The sequence below is a fragment of the Urtica dioica genome, chromosome 1 (genome assembly GCF_054948205.1).
Source record: "Urtica dioica subsp. dioica isolate 48M chromosome 1, U.dioica_male_clone48M_v1_H2, whole genome shotgun sequence".
NCBI classification, from domain to species: Eukaryota; Viridiplantae; Streptophyta; class Magnoliopsida; order Rosales; family Urticaceae; genus Urtica; species Urtica dioica.
In genome coordinates, this window is record NC_142756.1 from 6,482,785 (window position 1) to 6,500,834 (window position 18,050).

Sequence of the window (18,050 nt, forward strand, 5' to 3'; positions counted from 1 at the left end):
ATAGACATAGAATAAATATTTAACAGTGCTATGGATAATCACGTGAGGATATTAAAGTAATTTTATATCAAATACAAAAACGCTTTTTCTAAAAGCTAAGATTCGTAGCTTTTGTGACTCATGTACAATTTTTAAAATCGTTTTTGAAATTTTTTCTAAAAACTGTTTTACCAAACAGTAAGATTGCAGTTTGGTTTTTGCTAACAGCAAAAACAGGCTTAAAAAAATTGTGCCAAACACGCCCATTAACAACATTTTCCCTTAAAAAAATGAAAAAATAAATAACCCCAACGAGAAAATAAAGTTATAGTCACTCACTACTCTTCTTTTTTATTTTTTTATTTTTTTTTTGGGGTCAAAACTCCTTTCAGGGTTTCTTCATCGTCTCTCCGGTAAAAGTAAGTCTCGTCCAAGAATTGCTTCTTCTCTTCAATGTACGTAAAAAAAATAATCTTACTTCGTAATTCGTATTACCACGAAGAGCTCGAATTACGAATTCGATTTTCTTGTTTGACATCGGATAACTCTGAACGATTTCCTGCAATTGTATAGTTTTTGAATGTTTACGGCATATTTTACGATGCGTAAGTCTAGTGTGTTACTTAAATTGAATTGATATTCCTTGCCTTGCTTTGAATTTCGTATTGCTTCTGTTTCAACCTATCCATAGATGATCCTGCTTTGAAAGAAAAAAAATTATCTTATTTCATGGGGTTTTGGTTTCTGATCAAGGGATTGTGTGATCTTTTTCTTGCTCTGTTAATTTTCGATTGTTTTCTTGTTGATATTCTCATGTTCTGTGTCAGTCCATTCCACGGTTTATAACTTCTTAGAATTTATCTTACGGAAATATTTTGGCTCCCCTTTTGAACTGGACGAATATATCTCCTAGAATTTCATCTGTTTATTGATACTTTACTAAATAAAGCTCACTTTTTTTTTTCTCTCTTGAAGAACAAAGTTCACATGATTCAGCTGAATTCAAGTGTTCACATTGGTTTAAGTTATAAATGATGCAAAAAAGAACCAGCTAATTAAACTTTCATTCTTTTCTTCGCGTAATTCATATCACAATTGAAAGAAATTTTGTTTGAGTTCTTGATAGAGTTAATCCTAATTTGGGTAGCTCCGTTACAGATGTCGTCGGTGCGAATAATGGTGTCGTACGACGGAGAGTGGGTCAAATCACCGGAGACGGGAATTTTCCGGTTCGATGGCTCAAAGGCCAAAGGAATGTCGGTTTCGAAGAGCGTCACATACAATGGACTTTTGGACCAAGTTCACACCCTCCTCGGCCTCGACCGAAACGAATTCTCCGTCGCCATGAAGTTCCTGTACGCCTCGAGCGTCCCCGTCGCTCCGGCCGAGATCTCCGGCGACGACGACACCAACTTCTTCATCGCCGAGAACTCGGGAGACCCTTCCCTCCGAACCCCTCTCTGCGTCACCGTCGAGCGAAAAAAAGAACGGCGAATCGTCTCCGGCGAGGAAAGCAGCCAAACCGCTCCCGAGCAAATCGCCATCACCGAGCCCTCTCAGCCTCCGGTCGAGTGGGTCACGACGAGAGAGGATTTGAGCGCGGAGAACAACAACAATATAGCGTCGACGGCGAGTCTACGCGGCGGAGACGACTCGGAAGAGGTGTTGGAAGCGAGGCAGCTCTTCCCGAGCAAAAAAGACTTGAAGGAGAAGCTGAGCATGCTCGCGATCCGGAACAACTTCGAGTTCAGAGTCAAGAAGTCCTCGCCGGAGGATCTCGTGCTGGTCTGCGTGGATAAAGATTGCCCGTGGCGTCTCCGAGCTTGCCGGTTCCGCGACAAGGCCTCGTTTCAGATACGGAAATTCGTGAGCGAACACTCGTGCTCGACCGAGTCCCGTATCAAGCACAGACAGGCGAGCAGTTGGGTGATCAGCCAGCTCGTGAAGTCCAAGTACCGAGGGACCGAGCAGAGCTGCAAGCCCAAGGACATCATCGAGGACGCGAAAAGAGAGCTCGGAGTTAGCTTGAGCTACAAGAAAGCGTGGAGAGCGAGAGAGCTCGCTCTGTACTCGGACGGTACTGCGGCGCCGCCACGTAGGCGACGCTTGCCCGGGTGGCCTGGTCGAAACCCGAAGAGGCAAAAGACTAGTTCGGGGTCTCAAGGACAAGAACGGAGGATTCGGAGGTGTACGAAATGCGGGGATGTTGGGCACTATAGCAAAACTTGTTCGACTCCGATCATCGTATTGCCTCTTTCGGTTGGTGATTCCGGTGAAACGATCGGAGAAGAAGGCATACTTGCCCAAGAAGAAGGCGTACTTGTCCGAGAAGAAGATAGACTGGTCATCGAAGAGGATAAAGTAGCCGAGAGTGAGTTGGGAGTTTTGTGACTGATTTTTTTTTTACCACCTAGCTCTCTAGTAGAATATACATTTTTTTAGACAGGTTATAACTCGGATGATGAATTGATCTTCTGAGAATTTTTTTTTTTTACCCATGCTGTTTAGAAGCAATGTCAATCGGATTTTAGAAACATTCTTTTATAAAAGCAAAACCAATTCGTTCTGCCTAATTATTTGTTGATTTGTTCCGATACTCGATTCAAGCTTTCCACTCGACTGGGTTTTTTTGTCTCTGATCCGCGCTTTATTCGATAGCGAACTCGTAACGGTTTTATTCTTGAATGCATAAATTTTAATTTTTCTTCACCCTCCCCAAGTGCCTGAAAAATAAGAAGGAAAATGGAATCCTGTTTTATTTTTTTCCTTTTTTTTATGTTGTTTTGATTGAAAAAAAAGCACGATGTAAATAAAAACGTTAGGAAAAATATATAACTAAAAAGGATATTCCAATTTTTTTTTTTTTTTTTTTTTTTTTGGAAAATATGGTGAAAATGAAATTTATCTAGATTTTTACATGTGCATGAGAGAAACAACTTTCACAAGTCAACCCGATTTTGATTTCACAAATTTCTAACTATAGGTGATTTATATTCAATATGATATAGGGCATAGGCACCGATTCATTTTAATTTCTGATCGACTATAATAAAATCGCAATGTATACTACTGGGCAATAATCCTGTAAATCTCCATTTTATTCTTAAAGTAGAGGCCTTCTCTTGCATTGATTTTCCCAAATAAAACGCCAACACATGTTCATCAGAGAAATATATATTTTTTTTTCCTGTCTGACCTTACAACATTTGGGAATTTGAAACACTAGCAATTGCTAAGCGGTAACCAGGTATTGGTGAGAAAATATTCTTATCTTTACTTCAATTTTTTTTATATGCAAGCTAAAAGAAATTTGGCTAGTTTTTTAAGGGTTTATTAAGTATATAACCACATTTACAGTTTGACATTGTTAAATAGTCAAAGTTTTGTAAATCTTAGGTAAATAGCCATAAACATAACGTGGCCTAATACATAACAATGTTTATTTACCTAAGATTTATGTCTGTAAATATATGCAAGTGACTATTTACCTAAGATTTATGAAACGTTGATTATATATCAATCTCAAACGTTTTAATTGGCTAATTACATAGTTTTGTTTTGTTTTTTTTAATGGTTGCTCTTAGTGTGTAATTTTTGTTAATTGGAATTCTTCATAAAATATGATTTATCTTTGTTGGTAACATCAATGCAAATAGTGGTGTCATAGGATAAAGAATAGGTTAAATCATCAGAGATGAGAATTTCCTGATTTGATGGATCTCGGGCCAAAGGTATGTTGGTTTTGAACTTTACACCCTCCTCGGTCTTGATTATAAGGAATTCTTTGTCGGCATGAAGTTTTTGTACGCCTCGACTATTGGCAATGATGACATGTACTTCTTCATCGCCGAGAACTTGAGAAAACATTCACTCGAACCCCACTGTAAGTCACTCTGGTGCAAAAAAGGAGGGTGAGGAAAGTAACCCAACAAAGGAAAACGCGGATTCTACTTGAGACTATTTAGAAGAATAAGAAAAATTATTTATTGGGAGAACTAAGCATATGATTCACTTTAGATCATTTATTTTAAAATTCTAGTCTGACTATCATAAAATAGTTCAAATTAAGACACAACGCATATATGCCTTACAATGTGAGACATAGACATTAGTTATTATATTCTTAGTGTTTGAATAATTGACTATCCCATAATTTAATTGAGAGTAGCCATTCGACTGGTTAATATAGTTTATTTACAATGTCGACATTAGAATATTTTGCTAAAATAACTTAAATCATTTAAAATCTAAGTGTTATTATTTTTATTGATACTTCTTTAAAATGTAAATGATTTAAATAATTGTAAATGTTTTCAGCAAATGTATAGAATTCTGAAAATGTAAATATTTTCAGTTACTATAACATTTAAGAAGTGAAGGCAACAAATTTTTAAAAAAATGTAAAGAGCTTCAATAAATGTAAATATTTATATTTAAAAAGTTAAGAGACTGAAAAAAATAAGCTCTTAACAAATTACAAAGACAAATAAAGAAATGGACGAAATTCTTGGAATTAAACTAGCTATTGCCATGTATGAAATTGAAAAGAAAAAAAAAAAAAAAAAACAGCACTAGAGAGAAAATAAATATTGCTTGATTATTAATCTTCATATATTTGTTTTTATTTGGATACAGAGCAGGTTTAGATTGTCCATTTTAGACGGGTCTGGTCAAGTTTTCTAAAACCCTGACACTGCCCAAAAACCCTTACAAGTTTGTGCGTGAAGGCAACAATGGGAGAGAAAGCAAAGAGCTTTGCCTTGGTCGGAGCTGGTGCTCTTCTCGGCTCTGTTTCTACAGTCTTTCTACTCAAACTTCTTTCCAGGTCACTCTTTTTTCTCACTCTCTTTTTCATTTATGCACTATTATCCGCTGCTCATCTTCTTCCCAAGATTTGTTCTTTCGCATTATGTTCAAACTTCTGTATTTCTGTTCCATTAAACCTACCTGTTGTTTGACCAAAGCTCTGTTTTCCGATTCGCTTGATGGCAATTTGAATGTATGTCTTAACAGAAAATTGGCGATTGGAAGTGATAAAGACGCTTTTGAGTCTATTAACTGTAAGTGACCGACCTGTGCATATATAACGAGATTCAATAAATTTTGACCTAGTTTTGGCCTCTCTTGTCAAAGGTAAAGAAGCTTCTTCTTCTGGTGTGAATACTAAATGCGAAGGAGGTCGCGAAAGTGGAAGTTATGGCACGGATGGTGTAGGCCTTCTCGGTGACGAGGTTGTGTCCGAGCACTTGACCAGGTAATTTATTGATTAATTTTGAATTTTTTTTTTTTTTTCGTTTTAAAGTAGTGAAATAGACTTTGGCGTATTGAGAGATGAGATCGTCTCTGTCGTCCGTTTTGAAGGAATATTCAGTTCTTTGGCCTCGAGTCTCAACAAAAAGTGAGTGGGTCGTATGTTGTGGTAATTGGTCTCGGCGGTGTGGGAAGTCACGCCGCGTCTATGCTTTTACGGTCCGGAGTTGGAAGGCTTCTCCTCGTCGATTTTGACCAGGTTCACGCTATTAAAAGTCTCTCCTCAGATTTATGGTTTTTTTTTTTTGGTACAGTAGATAACTTTTAACTGCAGATACATCATTTAACTGTATTTGCTGTATAAGCTCAAAACAACATGACTGCCTAATTGTGTATAAGTGTATTGTTTTCATTTCAGTTTTTCTTTTTCTTTCGTGCTTTGTTTGTTGTCTACATAAATTTTGTGGTGAGATTTTCCCGGTATAAATTGGGGGCTGATTTTTTTGTTGAATTTATCATGAACAGGTATCGCTTTCATCGCTAAATCGTCATGCTGTTGCGTCAAGATCGGATGTTGGTATTCCAAAAGCTCAGTGCCTCAAAGAGCATTTTATGTCAATCTTCCCGGAGTGCAACATAGAAGCAAAAGTGCTGTTGTATGATCAATCATCTGAGGAAGAAATTCTTTCAGGTCGTCCTGATTTTGTTTTGGACTGCATCGATAACATCGATACAAAGGTACGTTCTTGGAACTAATATCATTTATTCCAATGAGACAACTATGAATGTGTACACGATGTGCTATTTTCATTTTAAAATTATTTGTGGTATATGTAATAGGTCGCACTTCTTGCAGCATGTGTACGTAGGGGTTTGAGGGTTTTATCGGCAACTGGAGCCGGGGCTAGAGCTGACCCAACAAGGATACGTGTGGCTGATTTAAGAGAATCGACCAATGACCCGTTATCTCGATCTGTAATATTTCTGTCCTGTTTCAGCTTTGGAAACTAGTCGTGTGCAAATAGTCATTGGACTATAATGCCAATGATGTTTTGGTCCCTAAACTATTATTTGTGAGCAAAATAGTCCTCTAATTATTGATTTTGTATCATTTTAGTCCTTTCAGATAATTATTATTTTAATGAAACCTATCACCTTAGAATCTTACAACATACTTGCCAGCTTTTTAAGTGACTTGTTAACTTTATAAAATTAACTAAATAAGTTATATTCTAACTGTAAACCACTACTTAAAGTTGAAAAAAAAACATTTTCAGATTTTTAGGTGTAAGATTTTTCTTTTAATGATACTTTTTAAAGTCATTAACAAATTATTTAAGTTTGTAAATATCGTTTCAGATGTTTACGTGTTGAATTTCGAAAATAGGAGTTTGAGAATAATCTTGCTCAAAAAATTAGTTTAGAGACCAAAATGTTGCGTGCATGATTTTCCAAGTTCTATTTGCAATAAAAGACTAGCTGTTATTTCCCTGGGAACTTTTGATATTTGAGATTATTGTGGCTCATTCAGTTCTCTCTTTGCCCTCTTTTTGTTTCTGTGTTTTTCTTCTGATCGGACTAAACATTATGTCTGAGATCAAAGTCAGAGTGAAACTTAAGTTTGCTGCCATATGTACCATTTGGGCTAATAACTTGTTAGTTAAATAGGTTTTAAAAACTGTCGTTGTCTGATTTCAGGTGAGGCACAGGTTGAAAAGAGAACATGGTATTGAAGGTGGCATCCCTGTTGTGTTCTCACTGGAGAAACCTAAAGTAAAGCTTCTTCCGTTCAAGGGGCCGAGTGGGGAAGAAGAAAACCCTTCAGATTATCAGGTTAAGATGAGTATTTGTTACGTGATATGGTATTAGGCTTTGATATATGCTTCGAGTTTGATGCAAAAAAAAAAAAAAAAAAAAAAAAAAAAAAAAAATTGATTTATGCTTTGAGGATTCCCTGTCTATACGGTGTTGTAAATAACTATAGGTTTTATATATATATATATATATTCTGAAACTTTTATTGGGTCCAGTTTCTTGAAATGAATGAAGTCCCTGTTTCTTTTTCTTTCTTTTTATGCTTGAAATAAAATTGGCAACATTTCAAAAATGATTTTCAGTAAGTGAACTTTTGAAGGCCATAATCTACAGAAAAGGAAGTACAAGAACTAGGTAGGGTAGGAAAAATCGTCCTTCATCACCATGCCTCGCACACATACAGACATCCGTGTGTTTTGTTTATCTCACTACGTTTCTCTGGTACGTGTGTGTCAAGAGAAACAAAAAGACGATGCCATTAGAAAAGTCATATAGCATAAAACTCAGTTGCAATATGTGCCTATGTGGTTGTGAATTTCTGCATGAAGCTTTATCACATATTGTTTATTTTTTTCCTTCCTTAGCTTATTGCAGTTGTAACTTTGCTACCACTGTTAATGGGTGTTTTGATTTTCTGACTGTACTGTGCTTCAGGTAGTTCCAGGTTTTAGGGTTCGCATCATACCTGTTCTGGGGACCATCCCTGCAATTTTTGGACAGGTCATGGCGTCCTATGTTTTGACACAGCTCGCAGGATTTCAAGTTCAGACAGAGCCTGTGGTAAACCTAGATTCGGATCATTATCGAATTCTTCATCAACGCCTTATTGAGCATGAAGAATCGTTATTCGGGACTGCAATGGAAGTCCAGGTTGAAAACCTTCCTATGACTTAAAATCTCCAGGGTTAGAATTGACAAAACTAGTTGATGTTTATGCGGTCTTAATATTAGTAAACTCTTTAACTAAGACCTGTATATAAAAAAATAAAAAAAAATAAAAAAAAAATACCCTCTCCATTTTTTCTAAGAATAACAAGTATGTTGATAGAACGGTTTGATGTTTTGCCCGGGTGATATGGTTGGATTATACAGTTACTAATAAATGTTTGTTTTGTATCTATATGTTTATATCTACAGGTAGATGTTGAGGAAGTGAGGTACATCACGAAAGAGTTATGGCATGGAAGAAGTGCTAGAGAGTTATTCGCAAAAGATGTCGGACGTGGAATGTGGCGCTCTGTTAACGAGTTGATGCTTGTTAGGTATGGCTTTTTTTTTTTTTTTTTAATCTTTTAAATATGGTTAGTAATTAGCTTAGTTAGTTGATATTCCACGAATTGTCCGAAGGGCTATGAAGTGATACTACTCCTGATTAAATAACAAGATGTGGGAGATTGACAAGGCAACTTGATTTGTTTATTTCTCTTATTCCTTCCATCTGTTTCATACCTTATTTTTCCCTCGTATTTCAGATGGGATAACGAAAAACCAGCATCGGTCTCCAACTTGGTTCTTTTGAAATTTAATGAGGTAAAACAGCTTAGCTAGTGCATCCCCTGATTGATTGATCTTTTGATATCGGTTGATTAGCTTTCACTGGTTTCGATTTTTCCATGTTACACTAACTTTTTTTTTTTTAATATTTAGGCGGATGAACACGAATCGACGACTCTTGATTGTATCAAAGAAAATGAACCAGACTACTACAATAGAGTGATAGGTGTGCTAAAGCAAGCTGAAATAGACTTCGGCTTTCATCATCAATGAATATTTATATATTCTTATTAGACTTCGCTTCACTTTTTTTTTTTCTTTTCTTTTTTCCGCTGGCACACTTCACTTTTATTTCTCTGTTATACCTATGGTTTGCTGGTACTATTCTGTCAACTCAGTTTTTCCCCTTATCGGCCGTAGTTTTATTTCTTTGTGAACTTTCTATAATATTGGCGTTTAGGGTCATACATAAATTCAAGTACAAGAAAACATTCGGACGAGTAAAGTTGAAACTAAACACCTGCTAATAAAATGAGGAGAAAAATAAATAACAAAAAATTGGCTACGTAAGCCACCTAAACTATAAGAATTGTAAATTAGCCAACATTTGGTAAATAATTTGTAAATAGCCAACTTGCATACGTGGCAGCCAATTAACTACCTAAAATATATGTTTGGTTGTGTTAAATAAGGCTTCTATTAATTTGTTAATAAGTTTACTTGGTTATTTACAAGAAATTAACCAAAGGTGGGCTATATCTCAATCCACTATATCCGTGTGGCTATATAACTCAATAACCCAATAAATAAAGACATGGAAATAGAGTCGTTGAATCACTTTTTATGAGTCGTTGACAATGGTAAAATTTTAGACAATATTCATGTCATGGACAAGAATAATATCATAATAATATAAGTTAATACAAGTTAATAAAATTAAAAAAAATTAAAAAAAAAAAAAAAAAAAAAAAAAAACAGAATCATATAAGTTAATCTGCACGAGCGAGTTAAAAATAAAAATAACTAAACTAGACTATAAAATAGGAAAATGCAGAAAAGAAAAAATTCACATTTGAGCCAAACTTTTTATTTAGCGAAAGTTAAATAATTACAACAAGGATGGCAAGGAAGCGGAGTCCAGATCGTTTCATGAAGGGTCTTTAACGACTGAATCAAATGAGAATTCAAATGCTTTTCTGGTTTTTGGGTATTCTGCAATTTTTTTTGGCAATACCAAGTTTTATGCGCCTGTGTGATTCAATGACTCTTCATTTCGTTTGTCAACATTTTTGTCAGATAATAGAAAGATATGTATAGTGTCTCGATCATGTATGATGTATAAAAAACATCAAATTTCTTTTTTCATGTTTTTGCTGACTTTTAAACCATCCAAGTAATAAATATGATAAAAGTCCACGTACGGGAAGCGTAACTTAAATGTGGTAGAGCATTCCTCAACCATATGATTTATTTTATATCGTATTTGCGACAGTTGAGCATAAGCAAAGCGAGAAATCAGCTAGTGCTTCCCTCAAAAGTTGAATGAGCTGTTCCTAATATCAAATTCGAAGAAGCTTGTCCGCTACAAAGAAACATAATGTCTTTAAGTACATAAATCATAACACAAATTACCCTAAAAACCTATAGCACTACCCAGCATTGCTTTGCTAATGAAAAAGCCATTGACCCTTGTCAGTCTTCAATAAGATACTAAAATACCTTTCAATCCATTAAACAATATGGCCTCTAGAAACCTCTTGCAAAGCTTGAAGTTGTATTCTCAATCTAGTTTCATCATCTTGTTGATCGATGCTTTGGCTATGACGATTGCCACATAAGCAAGGGCTGTAATGGCTACACCACCAAGTAGAACAACATAATCGTACGCACCAGTCTGCACAGTGTAGACTCGCAGGCCAATCGTATTCCAATTGCTTTCCGTCCAAACTGGATCGATAATCCCCATCGGATCAGATGTGTTCGGAGGCAAAACGACCCACGTTCCGTCTTTGATTTCTAACCGTGTAGAGTATGCTGGTACATATCTGTATCCAAAGAAACATTTACTCAGCGATTGGCCAAATGAAGAAAACTTCAACATATATTCTAAAGCTCCTAACTTCTTTTCAGACATGATAAATGGTTCACATAGAAGACAGGACAATCAAAAACACAAACCGAAGATAGAGCCACCTGTGTCTAGGTATATTTTAAAAGCGATAAACGGGTCACCGACTAATTCCACCCGGCAGTACCACTGACATGTATTTAGATCTCAACAGCCTATACTTATTCATAATTGATTCGCTCTTAAGATTATTACCAACAATAAATTGTAATGCGCTCGTATTTATCAATATGATTCCCAAATAGAAAAATTTATTCTTGAGCATTATGACTCTGTATGTACCTGGTGGTTGAGAAAACACAAACCCCCTTTCCATCAGTTTCTGATCTGATGCACACTCCGCCGTTGCTGCTACAATTTTGAGAGCAAATAGAGCTCGTGGTCTCATTCAGAACGGATGTTTTGTCCGCCAGAAAGTTCCACACAAATCTGGAAACATCACTAACATATTCTCGGGGCGGCGTGGATGAAAATTCATCGACCATGACACCAACATAGTGACTAGGGCAGGCCGAAGAAGACGAGGGCACAATGTAGCTTCGCACAAGCTCACAAGACAGACCGGGACCACAGGAAAGTAGGCAACCCATAAGTTCTTGGACCAGCGAAGCATTCACGTTGATCGAAGCTAGAGTCGAAGCGCTTAGATCTTCCGAATCGGTAGCGAGTGTGTAAAGGGTGCGTGCTAGAAGTGAAGCAGCTGCTACTATGGATGATGTGTTTACATTTGCTGTATAGGAACCAATTGAGAAAGGAAAAATTATTGATGCGGGTCCTCGGAAGGTTAGTAACGTATGAGAAGAAAAATAAATGATCCAACTTACATAAATCATCAAGGTGGCTATTATAGAACTTGTTGGAGAAGACCGTATCAAAATCTTCCAGTACAACTCCGGATATTAGAGGATTCTGTTAATTAAAAAGAGAATACATAGAAAAGATGAGATAGTATCTTACCCTAGGGTGAGAACAAAAAAAGACTGTCATCAGTTACTGAAGAACAAAATTAATAAATATAAAGGGACAACGTGTCCTCAGTTAGGGATAAAATAAGGTCAGCTACATATAAGATGTCTGAGTAAGATCAAGATCTGGTAGTAGCAAGAACTACCTTTCTGAGAAAAGGTATCAAAGAAGACGGAGGTATCCCAGGGTTTGAAGTGCTTGCAGTTGAGACTGAAATATTTTCAGACTTGAGAGAATCTTCAGCCTGCTTTAGGGCTTGCCATATCTTTGTACCAGATGAACCCTGCAATAAAACATTATTTTTCAGAAGCAAAAATATATATTAAAAAATAAAAGGAAACATTGACTGGTGAAGAAACCAGAACGAAGATACAAGCCAAACACGCACTAGCCTGGTATCTTACGAGATCGATTTCCGAATCCAATAAATCCAAAAGCTTTAGCATATCATACTTGAGAGCATTAAATTAAATCATACAGCTGGAATTCCAACTCTTACTAAATTAATGTACAAAGAACCACGTCTTACCCCGGTGCCATGAGCATAAAACTTATTGGCGCCTTGGTTGAAGCCCTTTCCAACAGATCCAACTTCCACAACCTTTATATACAGACACAATTAAACAATATTTAGATTTTTTGTGCCCAATTCCATTTTCTCTGTATTATCCCAGTTCATTTTCATTGTATTGTATTTTCTCTCTTTTTTTTTATTAACAATAATCGTTTTTAGAAAGAAAAATGCACAAAAATAAATATTTAACGAAAACATGGAGTAGATGTTCCAAAACACCATTATTTATATACACGTCCCACACAGAGATGTGTGGACATTTTAGTGGTGGTGATGAATACTAGAGTGGTATCTTCAGGGAAAAAAAAAAAAAAAAAAAAAAAAAATACCATTGTCCTCTAAGTCAACCTAACTGACCTGACTAACTAAAATTACAGAATAACTTAGCAAGAGCACCAAGTTTACGAGCACAATGCTAGCAAGAGCAGAAAAGTATACCGCATCGAACAGTGATCCATTGAGACCAGCGACAGCATCAGACTGAAGATCAAGTTCATGCAAAAATCTCCTGCTACCAAGGTATCCCCAGGACTCCCCAGTTAAAACAAGAAAGACAAGCTGCATTTGAGTATGAAGACATCAGTTAAATATAAACAATTTTTGTAAGAATAAATATGATGTATGTTTGAATTTTAAGTCACCAAATGCCTACATGTATTTAGTTTCAAATCTCTCCTCAATATATGTTTCTTAGGTATGAGGCATCTTGGGTTAGTTATTAATTTATGTGCATGGCTACGTTGAAAAAAAAAAAAAAAAAAGCAGTCTGTTACTAGTTTCTCTATAGTTGACCAACAGTTTCATAGCACCGCATGGGATAAAGGAGGCTTTGGTATCGGGAGACTGTGTGAATAACAGAGCTATCATGAGCAAATGGCTTTCATGCTTTTCCCTCTAAAAAGGAAGCCGTACGACTTAAGGTTATTAATGAGAACTTTTGGTATCTGGAAGATGCCAAGAACAGAAACTATAGTAGCCTTTGGAGATCCACCAAGGTCCACGAAAAGTTTGAAACGATGTGGGTGAGGACTCTTCGGTCCCATTCCAGTGGTCTCAATTTAGTTTCTTCCATAAAAAAAAAATGTGTACGTTTAAGTAATTAGTTGAAAACAAGCAGTAGTGATGAGAGACAAATAAGATCAGGTAAAAGCAGAACAAGTGAAAAATAAGCCCATGTAATAGCCCATCAGAACTTATGTCCTTGCTATAAAGAAAAAATCACACGCTGACCTGCTTTTTAAGATCAAGTCCATCCAATCGAGACAGAGCCTCAACTGCAGCCAGCAGCGAAATCAGGCCCTAGAGGTATTCCAAAAAAAAGTACAGTTTTAAAATTGAACTTTAACATCATATGCAAACACGAAAAGAAAAAAAAATGCACTTTTTTTTATGGCTCAAAACTTACAGATATAGGGGAGTCTGCGCCAATGCTTTTGTCACGAAAAAATGAAGCTGAATCCATCGACGCAACAGTCAAGATAACGGGCTTCCCCTGGTCTGATGATGAGGTATTAATTGGTTGAAGTGCTGACCAAACACTGCCCTTCATAAAAGATGAAATAGTAATTTCAACGGTTACATGTGAGACCATGACTTGACAACATATACTCATATGCATTGAAGAGACTATAGTTTCTTTATACGTATTCGGTAAAAGAGACTTCTACTCTTGAGGGGACTTCAAGAGAAATCAACCTTTTGACCCCCCTTCTGCCAACTAAACCTAATAGTATAATAGGAGAGTTCTGTATTTTTTTCTCCATAAAACATGTATCTTTACAAGAAAGAAAGAGATAAAAGAAGCAAGTGAACCTTGTCAACCTGAAGACACAACATATTACAAAGAATCGATAAAAACAACAAAGAAATAACAATAAATAAATAAAACATTCTTAAGAAATAAAAATTTCAAACCCAATCTTTCTTGGGAAAAGAAATAAAAGTTAAGCGCTTTTTTTTTATGCAAGAACCTATATATTATAAGATTATTAAAAAAAAACACAGAGAGGACAAGGACCATTAGGTATACATAAGCATTACAATTTCCAACCACATTCGAGACCAGCCAATTCTAGAACTCCTTAGTTTAGAGAACAGCCTAAGACCGTATAGAAGTAATAACTCCACCAAAACTAAAATTAGATCAATGAGAAACATTACTAGATTAACCCAAACAAAATATATATTAATAAAACGTTAATCAAAAGGAAAAAAATAACAGTTAGCAATCTTTAAATTTTAATAGCTTGACAACTTACCTATATCCACCCAATGGAAGACACGTCCCCTCTTTTAAACAAGATTCTGAATCATGATGCCCAGATTTCATTGTCTGATCCAACAAATGTGTCAAAGGTTCAACGGATATTTTCCAGAATAGATCAGAAAACTTTAAACAAGAAAAAATCGGTACAATTCCATAAAATTGGAACTTTATAAATTATGGTGTAATTGTTTGTCCTTAAGATGCTATGTATATTTTCTAAATATGTGTTCAATTTACTCAGCCAAACCCTTGATTACTTAAAACAAATTTACAGAAAATTATTTTTCCCTAGCAAACAGTGGCTTTACGTTTTTTTGTCTATTTTCCAAAAAGAGCTCTTAAGATTTAAATGTTTCTGAAATATCGTGTGCTAACTAATACCTGCATGACCAGATCAAACTCAGCAACAGCAGACGTGTAAGACATCTTCTTCTTCTCATTTTCAAGAATAACCTGCAGTTAGGAGAGTTGCACTTTAGAAACTATCAAATTAAATAAGAATTAAAATTAGATTTGATTAATACGAATTATGATTTAAGAAACAATCAAAAGTCACAAGATTAATTTATGTGACCAATATGTTCACGATATATCATCAAGTTTATGTCAGAACAAGACATCTTCTATAGATGGTACGGCTACATGAATTAGTTTGAGTAGGTAACAAACTTTTTAATGCAATGTGCAACACCCTGACAGGATGAAAATTACTTATGAGTTTGCGTAAACTAGAAAACCGATGTTTTACCTCCTGAATGGTGATCGTACTACTGTCAGAGAGCAAAAATACAGGAAAATTATATTTGTTCCACATTATACCAGATCCCTGCACATGTAAACGATCGTCAATCTTTTGTGAAAATGTATATGCTTTGTCCATTATAATAAGTTAATCAATTATACCTACAATAAAATGCACTGCAAACTCAAATGTGAAATGACAAACTCCAAAATTGCACCAATTTTTTATAATAGACTTTTTCATGACTCGGACCCACAATCCTCTCTTAGACAAACGCAGCAATTTCAACCATAATCTGTGTAATTTAACGTTATCATCCTTTTAATATATTTACTATTCAGTTTTATTTATACTGCCCGTCAACATACTATGACACCTAAGCATTTTAGTACATTTCATAACTCTAATCATTATTAAGATACTAGCTTCAAGAGGCAGGGCTGTTTGTAATCTTAACATCATGGTAAAGGAGCATACAATTGGGTTCCATTCGTAGTTAGTGCTTCTGTATGATGCAAATTCAGCTTGAGGGAATTTCTGGGCAGGAGAGAATCCTATATAAGTGAAACACAACATCAGCCTCGAGAATACCATTCATCTGATATAGAATTTCTAGACAGATGATGAATGGATAAATTTGTCTTTTTTTTTTTATTATTAAGAAACAGAAAATTTTATACAGAACTGAGCCCTCCAAAGCCTGGACCAAACGCCGGAAAAGCACACCAGCCCGAAAAAACTAAGGACGGGGCGAACGAAAAGAGGAAAAGAAAAAAGAAAAAGAAAAAGAAAAGAGGAATGGATAAAGTTGTCTTAAAATACCTTTAGCAATATCCTGGGATCCAGTCCCAGCTTCAACTAAGACGCCACCAATCTTTTGTGCAAAACTAGAATCATCCTCAATTCTGACATAATTGCAAATGTATAATGTGTAAGCATTACAGCCAAACAAAAGTAAAATATATGTATGTATAAATGTAAAAATAAAACAAAAAACTATGGCCGCTCCCACTATCTATTAAAGAATGTCTTTGTATTCTCTTTTAACCCTTTTCCAAATAGAAATGAAACTATGTCAGACTGTAATCGTTGACACGGGCCATAATATTGATGAGCAGATCCATTTTTAGTATTTTCTACAAAGAGATTAAAGAATCCCCGATCGACCCAGCACATTCTTCTAAAGAGCTTCTCTCTAGCACTTATTACACTTTCGTAGCCTAGTGAACTAATTTTACGAGCTTAAAATTTATGACAACGCCATTACAGTTAGGAGTGAATTTCCCCCTTCCATTAAATAAAAATAAAAATCAAAACCTGAAATGCCTTTAAAAAAAACACCTGGCAAAGAAACTTTGAACTTCGGTAATTGAGAGCAAAATTGTGGAAGAACGAGACAATGTATTCGCATCTTTGAATCTTATTATTGGAGCGACAATCCTCTGTCTTCCTGGATCTAAAATCAAGCACATCCTTCATCATATTTCTAAGACATCAATTCACAAAAAATACTGCTCCACAACGAATGCCCACTTTAAGAACTTACTTGAACAACCAATTTCCCCAGAAAGATTTAGTAGCCGTACACATGGTAAACTGTCAACAACCTTGTACATAGAATTATATAGATCCGGAACCGACTCCATCACTTTCGTTTCTCCTAAATATCCATAAAACAGATGGAATTAATTGTTGTAATAAACTAGTTAAGCATAATGTAGTACGTTATGCGCGCATAAACCTGCCCAGATGATCATGTCAGACTAAAGCAATGATCAAGTCTTTCTCAAATTGTAAACTTTAAAGACTAAATCAATCTCTTTTTATCAATCAAAAGAAAACCGTTTGGCTTGGAACGGTGGTTTTCACTTGTTGAACCATAACAATACAGATTCATAAAAACATATAATATATGTAGAAAGAAAAACAAAATTCCTTGTGTGGCTACATATTGTTGCAACCACCAATATTAGTATATACACACTGCACTGTGAATTGCCCGGTACAACTAATCATGTGATATTCTGCTAGCCAAGCAAATGCAAGCCTAATACCTAAATACTTTTCCATGTTTATGATATCAATACTTCACCTGATATCTCTTCAAAACAGGCAAAAACTAAGGAAGTGAAATGCGAATGAACTTTTTCGCTCGTTTTTTTTTTTTTTTTCTCACTTTGAATTTCTCAGTAACATAGAAGAAGAAAAAGATAAACAATCGAACTCAGAACCAGTTGCGAAGAGCAAATTGGAAAAGTGGAGAGCTGGCTTACCGGAGAGAGAGAGACGGAGGTGAGAGCTGAATAGCATAGCAATGTAGAGGAATTTCAAGGCCATGATTGGTCTTGACTAGGAACGATTCTCTCCTGCAATGAAACCCTAGATTAGACCATGATCGTGTTTAAGGTCGACTCTGCAGGTTGAGAGCCAAACGACGAACAAGTTCTTTCTGTAATTGGGCAAAATGGACAACTGAAATGTTAGAATAAGCGATGGTTCTTTGACTCGTATTTTAATGGAAGTTTACAAACCTTTTCTATTTTCCAAAATAAATAAATAACAGATATTCTCTTAAATTGAGCGTTTGCCATTCGCCTAAAAAATAAATTAAATTGTTTCACGGAAAAATATCCCTAATTTTTTATCAAGGATTTAAATATCGTTTTTGCATGTGTTTTGATAGTTTGAAAAGCAGAAAAATCTAATATAAAATATTAAATATATATATATATATATATATTTCAACGAAATATCCAGGAACAAAATATTAGGAAATCTAATAAATAAATAAGCACACATTATATTATATATTTTCCACACTTTAAAGGAAAGCTAT

At 35.5% G+C, this 18,050-nt stretch overlaps 3 protein-coding genes across 5 annotated transcripts; 2 read left to right on the forward strand and 1 right to left on the reverse strand.

Annotated features, from left to right (window-relative positions):
* The first annotated feature begins 327 nt into the window (after window positions 1–327).
* On the forward strand, window positions 328–2,581 carry LOC149406808 (uncharacterized). 3 transcript variants are annotated; one of them, XM_089626200.1, is made up of 2 exons: window positions 328–398; window positions 1,138–2,581. In XM_089626200.1, the coding sequence occupies exon 2, from the start codon at window positions 1,138–1,140 to the stop codon at window positions 2,368–2,370; it is 1,233 nt and encodes a 410-aa protein (XP_089482326.1). In that variant the 5' UTR covers window positions 328–398; the 3' UTR covers window positions 2,371–2,581. The 3 variants fall into 3 exon arrangements, with proteins under 3 accessions (XP_089482326.1, XP_089482323.1, XP_089482328.1); XM_089626197.1 differs by having other exon boundaries at window positions 387–434; XM_089626202.1 differs by lacking the exon at window positions 328–398 and adding an exon at window positions 447–584.
* A 2,031-nt stretch (window positions 2,582–4,612) lies between these two features.
* LOC149406809 (NAD(P)-binding Rossmann-fold superfamily protein) lies at window positions 4,613–8,851 on the forward strand. The gene is made up of 11 exons (XM_089625725.1): window positions 4,613–4,804; window positions 4,993–5,039; window positions 5,113–5,233; window positions 5,341–5,488; window positions 5,755–5,967; window positions 6,070–6,204; window positions 6,928–7,062; window positions 7,699–7,914; window positions 8,182–8,306; window positions 8,517–8,574; window positions 8,692–8,851. Exons 1-11 carry the CDS (start codon window positions 4,713–4,715, stop codon window positions 8,809–8,811), a joined length of 1,410 nt encoding a protein of 469 aa, XP_089481851.1. The 5' UTR covers window positions 4,613–4,712; the 3' UTR covers window positions 8,812–8,851.
* Window positions 8,852–9,878: 1,027 nt separating this feature from the next.
* Window positions 9,879–17,713, reverse strand: LOC149406810 (Zn-dependent exopeptidases superfamily protein). The gene is made up of 16 exons (XM_089608949.1): window positions 17,488–17,713; window positions 16,761–16,874; window positions 16,556–16,670; window positions 16,037–16,119; window positions 15,692–15,768; window positions 15,221–15,298; window positions 14,854–14,925; window positions 14,465–14,538; window positions 13,612–13,744; window positions 13,437–13,505; window positions 12,645–12,764; window positions 12,162–12,233; window positions 11,778–11,915; window positions 11,491–11,575; window positions 10,949–11,396; window positions 9,879–10,583 (listed from the first exon to the last, which is right to left on the reverse strand). Exons 1-16 carry the CDS (start codon window positions 17,549–17,551, stop codon window positions 10,319–10,321), a joined length of 2,007 nt encoding a protein of 668 aa, XP_089465075.1. The 5' UTR covers window positions 17,552–17,713; the 3' UTR covers window positions 9,879–10,318.
* Window positions 17,714–18,050: the final 337 nt, after the last annotated feature.